This window comes from Agelaius phoeniceus, chromosome 2 (genome assembly GCF_051311805.1).
Source record: "Agelaius phoeniceus isolate bAgePho1 chromosome 2, bAgePho1.hap1, whole genome shotgun sequence".
Classification (NCBI taxonomy): domain Eukaryota; kingdom Metazoa; phylum Chordata; class Aves; order Passeriformes; family Icteridae; genus Agelaius; species Agelaius phoeniceus.
Window position 1 is genome coordinate 108569261 of NC_135266.1, and position 13164 is coordinate 108582424.

Below are 13164 nucleotides of genomic sequence, written 5' to 3' on the forward strand. Positions count from 1 at the left end.
AAGAAGCAGGCAAGGTGTTCTCCACAAGCCAGCAGCAAGGGAAATGAGAAAACGGTTTTAAAAATGTTATTTTTCAATGTGATCTGTTTAATAACTGCAGCAGTGTCAGACGAGTGGCTTAATTTATATCACGGTGCCAGCTTACAGAGTGATTTTATCAGAGGGAGGAAGCTGAACTGGTACATTCTAACATGTGTACACACATACAGTGGGAGCCAAATTGAAGATTTTATTTTATAATTTTCACTATTTCTTTTATACTTTCTCTAGAGACAGATTATTTTTTTTTTTCTCAGTTGCATCCACTGTAAAATTTCCTTTGGAATTACATTATGGAGTAGTACTTGTCCTGCATCTTGTTTGTCACCACAAAAATATGACAGGAATGGAAGTCTCCCTAGCTTTTATCAGCTGCTCTCTGTCAGATTCTGCTCACTTTAATGCAGCTCTTAAAATTATATTTCCACAGCTGCATTCATTAGCTGCAATTTTAATTTTGCTTCACATTTATCCCATGTCCTCAAAAAACCTCAAAAACACCAACACACCCTGGTAGAATATTAACTAGAATGTTCATGCAGTTTAAATGTAAAAGCAAATGAATACAGTATGGGTTTTTTTTAAATTTTAGAGTATGCTATTCATTTTACATTTCTTTTGCATTCACACTCCCCTTTCCCCTCAGGTATGCATATATAAGATGTTATATTTCTGAATGCCCTTTTTGTTTCAGTAGGGAAAGTAAATATGTTTGAGCAAGTTGTTCCATTGTACTTAAAACCAGAAAGAGTTATGGAGCATTAAGCTTTGCCATTTTTATGATTATTATTTTCACGTAAAATATTCTAATTAATATCACACCCATACGTTTATTCACGGTTTTATTGTTATTGAATAACTTGAAGACTTTTAAAATGCTAATTTTTTACTGTGTGGCAAATTATTTCACTTGCCATAAAATACACAATGCAACTATTTTTTCACCAATTTTATGCTTTGCACGATTGCAAGGAGTAGCCCAAGGCAACCTTTCCATGCTTCACTCGAGCTGGCAAAGAGTCAAATTGTCCACAATTCAGCTCCATTTCTCCCCTCCAGTTCCCTGTTTCTCTGCAACAGGCAAGGTCATAAGGACTCTACCAAGCATTATTAGCTTTGCAGCTGAACCAGCATCTGAAAATGTAGTTGTCGAAATGTGAAGCCTCCCAGGACTGTAATATGTGTTTCATTTTTCATCTAAAATATTTTTATTTCTGCTGTAATCCTGTGTGGTTCCTTGTCCTCACCTCTGATACCCTAGTTTGAAGTTGTGTGATTCCTGCAGCAGAGCACTCCAATTTTTCAGGGTTATCAGGGTAAAGATTTGAGCTCGGCTCCATGAGCCTGTGCCAGGTCAAGTGCTGAGAAGCTTCCAACGTGGGAACACAGCCAGCCTCAAAGAAGCTGTGGAGAACAATAGAAATATCTGAATTGACTCAGGAGGCTTGAACACTTCTGATATCTGTAGCTGTGCTTATTTGTGTTAAACATGCCAGACTTAAATGCAAAGATGCCAGGGGCTCTTGGCTTTTCTGAGAAGCATGGTCCGAGGATGAGCATGGATATCTGTTAAAGATAAGACTAAAATTCTGGTGCCATAGAGTTTAGCAGTGAAGAAGTCACTCTGGCCAGGGGGCTGGAGTCAGGGAGCTTTGACAGCCCAAACCACATTGTTATCTAGGGTTGAAGTTGGGGCAGGAGAGTGATAAACATTTTAGGCATGATGTCTACCATAAGTTTTCAAAATCAGCTTTCATATTTCAAAATAAATGTTTTAAGATCAGATTAAAAGCAATGAAAAATATATGAAAGACAAATTCCACAAGTATTTATTAAAGACAAAGACACCTCCCTAGAACAGAAAGTGTCTGAGCTACAGCCTCCTGTGAACTGGAAAATTGTCCTGGAGAGGTATCACTCCATGCTTGCTTTATTAGTTCACACTTTTCTGGCCTCGTTCTATTAGTTTCATTGAAGACTGGGTAGGTGGACTGGGAGAGATGGAATAAATGAATTCTAGGACCAGTTCCAAGCAGCTGCTATCCATCAGCTCTTCCCCCCAGGGACTATACCTTAATATAACACAGCCAACCTCTGTGGCCTAGCTTGCCACTGTGGTGGGGTTCAAACACTTGCCTGGGAGCAAGGGAAGGATGAGGGGGGCTGCAAGAAGTTTTAGGTGGCTGAGCAGAGCCCTATTGACAGTCTTCTGCCCTGGCAGCCACAGCCATGCTAGGAGAGCCCAGGATGGATATGGTAGATGCTCACAGAGCATTTTCATAGCAGGGCTCCTGCACCACTTCCCTGAGCCAACAGAAGCACCCTGCTGCTGGTGTAGCTGCAAGAGGGGCTTTGTCAGCATAGCTGTGGTCACTAATAACTATGTTTTTAAAATTTTTTGGCGTTTCTAGACAACAAGCAGGGCTGGCAAGCAGTTGTCTTGTAAAATTGGCCTCGATGTGCAGTGACCAGCCAAACAGCTGTGAATGGTTGAACTGAACATGACTCTGAAGAGAAAGCAATTTGCCTGGGGGCAGAAAAGGACAGAAGTATATATGTGACCTAACTTAGCACCTGCTCTATTCACTGGTTTTTGATGTAAAGCCATGAACATTTTAAGCCTTTTCCAGTTTGGACATGCAGTTCTATGTTTGAACCTGGTATTGTCTTCCTGGAGAACAAACAAAAAAGGGTCATTAAATGTTGGCTGCTCACATCATTATTAGACCATGTAAAAATAGAAGAACCAAACAGCTTTCAGGCCAGGTGAAGCAGCCTCACATGTGACTTAGTTGATACATCCATGGTTATTCATGCATATTATGGAAAACAAAGACAAATGTGAGAAGAGTTCCAATGCAAACTTAAGAAATGCCAAATATAAATAAATCAGGAGTGATTTGTATTGATTCTCCATTGCCACAAATTCCACATTGTCATTCAGCCCTGTGCTTCTCTTCAGAAGGGCATTTTTCAACATTGTCAGTGCCTGACAAAAGTGCATCCCTAGGAGTGTGAGTTTTCTACACTGCCTGCTTGATCTTGCACTGCTTCAGCAAAATACATGTCCTGGCAAATGGATTAATGCCTTGCTTCTGTTTGCTCCCTCTCCTTGGTGTAGCTCCAAGTGCTCCTCCTCAGTCTGTCACTGTCCTGACAGTTGGAAATCACAACAGCACAAGCATCAGCATCTCCTGGGATCCTCCCCCTCCAGATCACCAAAATGGAGTCATCCAGGAGTACAAGGTACACACCATGTCTGATGGGAGGGTTCTGTGTTTAGGGAAACAGCCTGCTTGAATTACAGAACAAAGCACTGTTTATGGATTTAGGTTCTGAAAGCATTTACAGCTGCCCATGTAATTATATGGAGAAAGAGGACTGACTGCTTATGGATTTCTTTATTATTATTATCATTATTAATACTATTATTATTACTACTGTTATTTTAAAAAGCAAAAACACCATGAGATTGATATGAAAGAGAGCTATAATTTCTAGCCAGTTTATAGTTATTATCCTTCTAGCTTTTCCCTGCTGTGGAACAAGAAGAAGAGGGGATATTTTGTAAGGGGCTTCTGCACTCCAGAGACAGGCAGTGAAGTCCCTGTGTTGGAGTACCTTCAATCTGGCAGCAAAGCTGGCAGGAAAGTTGCTTCTTATTTCCTCTGCAAAAATGCTAATCCTAACACTTCAAGGTCAAAGTCAAGGACTGTGGTTCTGGGAGAATTCAAGACTTCTTCCAAGTATTATCTTTGTCAAGCTTCAAAACTTAAAGTGCCAGGTTGTTTGCTCTGAAAAACAGGTTGAACACAGCTAGTATATCCAAAGTTTGCTACATGAGAGTTTCTTGCATTGGTTGTATTTTCTTCCTTTTTGTTGCTATGATGGCTCACAATATCCACTCCTTATACATTAAATGTTGCTTTAGCCTGTAGTTTTATACTAAGATCACTTTTGCACAAGGATATTTTCACAACATTAACAAAAAATGCACTCTGTTATTCAGGTGGAGAAAACAATTGGGTGAGGTTCAGCCTTGTCACAGCACAGTTTGGTAAATTAACCTTGCTGTGGCTGGCCTATATACACCAAATGTGAAATGTTTAATTGAAACGGATCAGGGCAGCTTTCTTGACAGTCCCACAAAGGGGTGGAAGTGGTGACTGCCGTTTGTTTCACATAAAAAGATTTTTTTTCCCTGCTGTATCTTGAGGGAGCACAGCATGAAGAAGGGAGAAAGTGCTTGGCTTCTAAATCAGATAATGGTTCAACCTCTTCCAGCTTTTCACTAGGTCAGAGGGATGCAGTAAATGCTCACAATGTTTATGTGTAGCATAGCACTACTTTTGTTTTGCTTTTAATCAATATCAAGATTTATTAATCCCAGGATTTTATTGACCTAATTTTCATATCAATTAATAATTATCCTTTGGCTTAATTAATCTTGATCCTGACTCCAGTGTAAGTCAATATAAACCATCCAGGCCTTATAGGCAAACGAGAAAAGAATGCTCCTAAACTACAAAACATGTAGATATGAAACAAAGTGGGCTGATGTCTAATAGAAGCCATGTTCCAGGTGAGTGCTCAGGCCTCTGGGCTGTGTATAAAACCAGCTGGAGTCACTGTAATTACAGCCCTCCTGTGTTAGATTAGCTGGCTGCCTGAGTAGTGAACTGGCTACAGTGAATGGCGCAGGGAGTCTAATATTTGCTTGAGTATGAAATAACTGCTGAAGTTCCACAGTACGTTTTCTAACAAATTGAAAGTAGATCTGTTGATTCCACTTCAAGCACCTGAATGCCTGTTAATTCATTCATTAATTAAATGCTTTTAATTAGAGGCATATCATAGCTGTTGTAACCTAAGACCAGGACAGACAAGGAGTGAAGGAATGAATGCAACAGTTACTCATCTTAATGCATTCTGGCTGGCAAATAGGATCTCACCTTAGGTTTAGGAAAGCAAGATAGTTTTTTTTTTATCTTCAAATCGTTCTCAGCATTTCACAGAAAAAAAAAAAAAAAAGATAAGGTGTGGTAAAACACTGAGCAGGGTCAAAGTAAGTGTAAAGATATTATTGCTGTTGCTTAGATGCATTAGTTTGTCACTGATAATGGTTCCACCAATAGTGTTTCTTCTGATGTTATTTTTATGTAAGTGTACCTGTGATATATTTATGCATTGATTTTCTTGTGTGATAGTAGATGCTTTCTTTAGTAATACAGAAGCAGTATTTGCAGATAGCATTACCTGAAGAAGCATGCCTAGAAGTTAGTTTCAAAATCTCTTAGGAGAATCCTATAAAAACTGCAAGAGGGAGACATAACACTCTGAACTCACAGACTGTTCTCATCACAAAATGCCAGTTGTGATTATAGGATGGATTTTTTGTTTAATTAGATAATATTTGAGTGAGAAACTGATGTCTGGATTACTAAATAATGTAACTAATCACAAAGGCAGCAGTAAATGTGAGTCTGTGCTTATTCCATTTCAGAAATTTCAAGTATCCCTCTTGTGCAATGAAAGGAAGTTGAAAAAAATTTTGAAAATTGTTTATTCTTTAGTGCTTTAAGATGTGCTTCATCCTGTGCTCATATCCTTTTGCTATTCAGCAGGAAATTTAGAAGGAAAAAATGTGGGGGTTTTTTTACGCAAAAGGTTTGATAAACAAGATTTTGATTAATGTATAACACATCTTTGCCACTTGGATGATCTGGTCTGTGCTTCTAAGTGTAAGCACAGAATTTGCACTCCATGGAGAGCCAGAGTCCAGAGAGGTATTTGCAAGCAGTCTTTGGACCTGCCTTGGTCCTGTGCTAATCTGGGATACCTTGCTGAGCTAAATCATCCCAATTTCAGCAATTCCTGGGCAGTAAGATTGTCAAGAAGTCCCAAATAAGCGATTGCCATGAAATACCTTGATATGTCATACCTATTTGCGATTGTGTGAGTGTGAAGAATTTCATCTCTTTTAACACATCAACTTTTGTCCCAGATCTGGTGCCTAGGTAATGAGACTCGATTTCATATCAACAAAACAGTAGATGCAGCCATTCGGTCTGTAGTAATAGGTGGCCTATATCCAGGTATCCAGTACCGCGTGGAAGTTGCTGCAAGCACCAGTGCAGGTGTGGGAGTAAAAAGTGACCCACAACCCATAATAATAGGTAAGTTATTGTCTGTTCTGTTGTTTTGTTTTGCCTGGGGTTTTTTTGTGGGGTTTTTTTTCCTCTCAGAAATGCTTTCATGCATCACTTCTGGAAGCATAAAAATCTGTGGAGGAGGAGACGAGGTTTGGCTAGGGCTGGGTAGTTGCTTTTACATCCCACTGCCTGATGATGTTTTCTCTTACTACAGAGTTCCTGCAGAGAGTGAAGGGAAGTATGTTCCCAAGACATATAAAAAAAAGCAGATTGCCTAGTGAAACTGATATAAAATTTTGGGGTTTTTTTTTAATGAATTTACCACTTCTGCAGGTTGGCAGACGTGTGGAGCCCAAGCTCCCTTTTCCTCCTCTTAAGATGGCTGGAATATTGCCTTAGTCATTCCACTGTTTACCATTGTTTTCTGAATGTTTAAAGTCAGTGTTTCTCAGGTATCCCAAGACAAACCTCCTCTGTCAAAGCAAAAGTTGTCTTTAGACAAATTAGAGAGCAAAGGTAGCATTATCATCCCAGCCTTTGTAATAGTTGTTTCTTGGTAGTGGTCTCCATGCAGAACTAATTTCCTGATCTGAGAGAAACACAGCTTTTGTTTATTCTGAAATTTTTCCTGAGTATAAAATATAAAGATGGGAACAATATGGAAGACTCGAAATAATTATGTTTAGCAAACCTGAAATGAGCTGTGCAAAGCAGAACCTCTTTTTAGTGGTGCATGATACAGGAATTTTGTTCCCTTTATCTGTATGATCTAACTTAGTTATTACCTAATGGAAATTTGTTTGTTTGTTTGGGGGACTTCTGTTGTTACTAAATATTTTCTTTCTAGAAAATATTGTCAATACACTGTCCCAAACATGGACTAGTCTATTATGTGTAGACCCTTAGAAAAGGCCATCCCAGAAGCTTTGCTTAAATGTTCACTGATATTCAGTTTCTCCATTCATCAAAACAGAAGCTAGGATACTTCACCTTTGAAGTGTCACTGGAGACAGAAATACAAGAGTGGAAGTGAAGGTAGCACTTGGTTTAGAAAAGACAGCCACAGAAACACCAAAGAAAAGAGGGGAAAAAAGATATCCAGAAGTGAAAACAAAAAATTGATTTTTTGAAAATGCAAGAAACCAGGACCTTTTTTAAAAATTATTTCACTAAGGGGTCCATCTAACTAGGCAGGACATACACTGCACTTATTCCAGCAAAGCACAAGTGTATTGCATTTTAAGTACATGGGTAGCCTGTGTCACTTAATGTGTTGTGAGTTATACTTGCACCAAAAGTCTTTGCTGGATGATTCCCAGAATTCTTAGTGATATTTATTTGTTCCTTTAATGATCTCAGAATTTATGCTTCAATAAGTTTGTTTGGTGATGTCTTTGTACATTTAAGAGTCATTTGCATGAGAAGTTACAGGGAGTAGTTTCTGTTTGGGTTATGTTTTTGTTGTTATTTCTGGAGGTTTTTTTTGGAACCTGAAGGTGGATGTGTTTATTACATATATGGTCTGTATCTCCCTTTTCTTTAGGCCCAATTTTGCTATTGATTAAGAATTGCTAGCAGTTATTTCTCAGACTATAAATTTCCTTGATAATTGTAACAATGTTTAGGTGATACCATTTCTGAAAAACCTGAGTTGGCACCATTCAATGTTTGAATGGGAATCAAAATCATAAAATATGAAAATTATTTTTTAAGTAAATTTAAAAAAAACCCTAGTTACATGGATTTAAAATGAGCTAATGAATAAACCTCAAAACATCATAATGAATAGGAAAGCATTATTGAGTTATTATAATAGAGGTCTAAATGATCTGGTGCTTATCTATACCATTTAACAACTTGCAAACAGAATGAACAGCTCCAGAAATGCTGAATTATGGAGACAGCAGGTCAGTGGTGCAGGAGAGTTAAGCTGTGTTTCTAAGCAGTAAAAACTTTTAATAGTCATGAAACACAGAGTACAATGGATAAAAAGAGGTGTTATTTTTAAATACAGGATTCATTCTTCTAAAAATGTTTCAGGCTTTTTTTTTCTGAAAATAACTGGTTTTCATGGTGAATAATCAACTACTGGCCTCCCAGAGTAATTTTAGATAACAGACTTGTGACAATCCAGAAAGCATAAAAAGGAGAATAGGAAGCAGTAGGAAGTATATGATTCTTTTAGTTAGAAATTGTCTCACTGTTACAGGAATCTTGTGCCTATGCTTGAACCAGGATGTTGAAAAATTTTAAGGAAGACTCAAAGAGAATCAAGAATAAAACTTTTATGATCACTAATGATATGCTAAAAAACATTCACTTGGAAAACCAGAAGTAAAATTGGAATAAGGGCAATGCTGGTTAATGCTGTAGCTATTATTTCTCTTCATCAGTCGGCCTGGTCCCTCTTACATTCCATCATTGGCATAATGATATGAGGAACAGCTGCAAACTTTCACAGTAATAGGTACAATCGAATCTGATGTGTCTAATTAATTTTTGGTCCGACAAATTAGTTTTGTTCCTCATTACTCTCCAATGGGAGGAAGACATTATATTTCATTATGGTTTTGTCTTCAGGAACAATGGAGCGTTGCAGGTCGCACACTTCCCTTGTCTATGTTCTAATTAGTTGAACTGACAGCATTGTTACAGAACCACCTGCAGTACATGAAATAGTACACCGGTACCTTGGATGACATATTTATTACTTCTGCTTAAATATTATATAAAGAAGTACAAGACTAATGCTGTTTGTTTCCCCAACCCCCAACAATTATATTAATTTTATCAAAAGTCAGTGGGTAACATTCATCTGTCTCCATTTAGTCTTCCGTCATCAAATTCACAAAGCATATGTTATTTTGACATTTAAATGAATTATTACTTTTGCAGTTGTAATTGCTAGGCACAGAAGGGTAAGAGCAAACAGCCAGACTGCAAACTTTAGAAGGTAATTTGGAGACAGATTGTATCTTCCCCTAGAAGAGAGGAAGAGCGTACAATCCACTAAAACCTCTTCCCAGGCACTTTGCAGTTTGCTCTCCCATCCTCCCTTTTCAGAAGACTGTTTTCTGGTCTTAGAGAAGACAGGATCCTCAGATGTTTTTGGAGGTTTTAGTGAAAAGAACTCATTCTTGAATCCAGGAGCATCCACTCCCAAAGCTGATGTCTCCAGCACTTCCCTGCCTTGGTAGCATGGCTGTGTCTGAAGCAGTGCCAAGTCTACCTGTTTCCTCACTGTCCCACTGCTTTGGCCTCTCCTCTAAAGGGCACAGAAATTAACTGCAAGTTAATGGTGATTAGAGCAGCTCCAACCCCCATGCTGATTTCTACTAGAAAATCGATTTTGTGTCTGGAAGAGCGTGCCATGGAGAGCCCCTTTCTATTAGTTTTACTGTCAGCCCTTCCTCTTTCAGCACTGGGGTGCTCCTATGGATTGGTTCCATGGGTAGAAAAAAACATGGAAAACCAGATAAAGCAGCCACTGCTGCCTGCTTTCTTTCCTTGCCACAGCTGCTCACTCAGTTTCATTCTCACTGAATCAGGCCTGGAAGCCATTGGGCTTTTGGCAGTGGCAAGACAAAAGATGCAAGTGTGGCAAAGAACAGTTGCAGCTCCCAGAGCCTGCTGCTGGTAAAGCTTCCCAGCATGGCCAGTATAGACTGGTGCATGACATCAGTACTGGTGCACTTTTTGTACATCTGACAGCATCTTTCTGTGGGACCTGTTCTACTTGCTGGGAGCCTGTTTTGTTCCTTGCCCAGAAGGACTGAAAGCAAGCCAGGCTCTAGCACAGCTTCCACAGTCTGATTGCCAAAGCAGAGAGTCATCAGTACTAAATATTGCTGTGGTGCTGAAAGAGAGGAAGCCTAATAAACTCATCAGCAGTGTGATAGCAATGGCATGCAGGGCACTGCATTTCTTCCTGATTAACCCAGCCCAGCTCTGAGCACCACTGAGGGCCTGAAGCTGCATCTTGGCAGGGGCAGTGCTGGGCAGAGGCAGTCCCAGAGGGACCTTCTCAAAGGATCCCCTTCTATAAAACATGGCTGTGTGAAATCCAGGTCACCTGCAAAGAGGTGTCAGTGGAAATGGGGCTGGGAGTGTCAGACTTCTCAGATCTGCTCCAGCCAGAGACCCTGAGTGCTGCCTTTAGGCTGAAGGCAGCAAGCTGCTCTGCTGGAAGAAGTAAATCTAAGCATTGCTGAATTATAGAAAAGGAATATGTACATTTTCACAGCATGGCTCAGTGATACAATACTTCTAATAATTTCCTCCAAGTGACCATTTCAGTGTTTTACTGCAATGTTCAACTACCTTTATGTGTGTGATAGACTCTCATAATTGAGAATCATATTGTTTACATCTTCTTTGTCTCAATGGAGTAGCTACTCCTGCAGCTCTTCAGCGTGCATGCAGGCATCTGGTAATATTGCATAAACATTTCAAGGATTGAGCTATATAAATGCTTTTACTGGAAAGGATGGATAATCTTTCATGAATTTCAAAACTGCAGATGTGGGCAGTTTATATAAAATATGCATAGAATAAAATTTGGGGGTTTTTTTTAGAAAAATATGTTCTGCATTTCCTAATTTTAAAAGTAACTATTTTTGACAATTTGAAAGTGCTGGCCCTGGAACGATATGCTTTAGCATTTCCTGTATTTCCATTCAGATTTTTATGAGCATTTGTTTTCAAGCTAAATGCCAAGCTTTTGCTTTTGAAAAGTTCCCTTTTAGAGAAAGAGGGGAAAAAAACAACGGGAGCATCTACTGAAATTTGCAGTTTTCTGCTGTAATATGCAATTTAAGATCCTATATAGTAATTTTTTGATGCATGTCACTAATTGGTACTCCAAGTAATAATTATTTCTTGCAGGTTGATATTAGGAATTTGCATGCATATTCTAGGTGGAAAAAATAGCATCTGTTGCTGTGATTGTTTGGTGCTTGCAGTTAACTGCTTTTTCTGCTTTGTGTCAAAGATGGTACACTTAGAATTTGTATGAACTGCTTTCCCCTTGAAATAATTGCTAGAAAATGCATCTTTGCCCCAGTGGAAAGTGCATTTATTTTATTGTTCATTTCAAATTTGGAAGCTAGCATTCAGGGGAAAAAAATGAGTTGAGTAAGAATTTTTGGTCATCTTCTAATGTCTTCTAATGTAGCATATATTGAGTATTTGGATTACTCATTTGGAAAAAGTTACTTATTGATTGCTTGATTTATTTTTTTATTAGTTTCCTGTGATCCGTTTTCTCATTATTGAATTCTGTCTACAATTATGGAAAAACAAACTAGCAAATATGTATATTGTTAAAAAAAAAAGCTGTGGATTGACATCTGTTAGATTACTTGGGAGTGTGCTATGGGTCTGCCTTTCCAAATATATATCTGCAAAATGGCCATGGATATTTACTCTAGAAACACTGAGATTGTGGTGTGCATTGCTACTTTCTAAAGTTCTTCTACTGTGGGTAATTCTTTTGAGATCTATTACTATTTTTTAGAAGCCTTTAATTTGTGTGTTTAATTTGTTCCACTGTGCGTTGCAGAATGCAGAATGACCACATTCTGCTCAATTTCTCTTGTGCAGGAGGTCGTAATGAAGTTGTCATCACTGAAAATAACAACAGCATAACTGAGCAAATTACTGATGTGGTGAAGCAGCCTGCCTTCATAGCTGGCATTGGTGGTGCATGTTGGGTCATCCTCATGGGTTTCAGCATCTGGCTCTACTGGCGGAGAAAGAAGAGGAAGGGGCTCAGCAATTATGCTGGTAAGAGCAGTGACTTCATTGCCATCTCAGCAGGTGCTATCATAAAAAGAACAGGGGCTACTAAACATACCTAAAAACTACATTGAACTTACAGCAAAAGTGTCCTGGGTGAATTCTGTATGCTTGTTTTAAATGTATGCTGTGAAATTGCTGGTGTATGAGAAGCTTTAAATGCATCATCGCTCGGTACCACATTCCATCATTATCATAAGGCAGTATTTTTACATCTCCAGCATATCTAGCATTAAAAAAGTACAAAGAGGATTAGCTGTTCCTCTTGCCCCTTGCTCAGAAGGCACTCTGTTGGCATTGCAGCATCATTTGTATGTTCAAATATGAGTTAGACTAGACCCTTACAAGGAAAGTAAAAGAGTTTTTGTCTTCTCCTTCTTCTTTCCTGTGCATTTCCATGTCTCTGAAGCCATGTGCATGGCACATAAATGAAGGTACTTAATCAGTGACTTCATACCTGTAGCTGGGGAAGTGATGTATTAGGGAAGTGTTGTCAAAATTTACCTAAGGCAGAAGCCATAAACAGTTTTGTCTCAGAGGCAGAACATCTTCAAATGTTCTCTTTCATTTAGTGTTTGCTCCAGTTATAAATTAGTTTTTGAAAACTACATTTGGAAAATTAGATACTCTTGCCAAATGAAAATATTTTCACCTTTATCCAACCTTTGTTTTGTGTATTATTCTGTTTTCAGAATTCTTATGAATTTTTGGGAAGTCAGGTGATGTGTCATAAAATGGGTTACTCTGAAGCCTAATTTAACACACAAAACTCCCAGTTCTTCAAATATTGCAGTAGGTTCTCTTGCAGTTCTTATTAACACTTAAAAAGAGAAAACCTTTGCCCAGTTAAAGACAGCATATTTAATGTTGACATTATATCACATGTAAGTTACACAAGTGCCTTTCTATTTACAAGTCATCAAATGTGAAACCAAGGGCTCAGGTTCCCTAAATGGCTGAGCAACAACTTGCCAAAAACCCACAGTCAGTCACAGCCAAATTGTTCCCAGTTCAGCTCAGCCATAGTCAGACTCCTCAGTGTCCTGACTGGGCTCACTAAACCAGCAGGAAACTATTCCATGTTGGTTTTCAATCCTTCCTGCTGCATTTGTTTTCCACTGGCTTTGTGAAAGGACAAGAAGACAAGCAGTGGAAAGAGAGGAAGTAGAGACCACTG

General features: G+C 38.7%; 1 protein-coding gene across 19 annotated transcripts in view; it reads left to right on the plus strand.

Annotated features, from left to right (window-relative positions):
- ROBO2 (roundabout guidance receptor 2) overlaps nt 1-13164 on the plus strand; it is a 1034237-nt gene that overhangs the window by 958430 nt on the left and 62643 nt on the right. For all 19 annotated transcript variants that reach the window (XM_077174511.1, XM_077174512.1, XM_077174513.1 and 16 more), the window contains 3 exons: nt 3161-3285; nt 6044-6215; nt 11793-11975. In XM_077174511.1, the coding sequence (XP_077030626.1) occupies nt 3161-3285; nt 6044-6215; nt 11793-11975 (480 nt within the window). The remainder of the gene's footprint in view (nt 1-3160; nt 3286-6043; nt 6216-11792; nt 11976-13164) is intronic.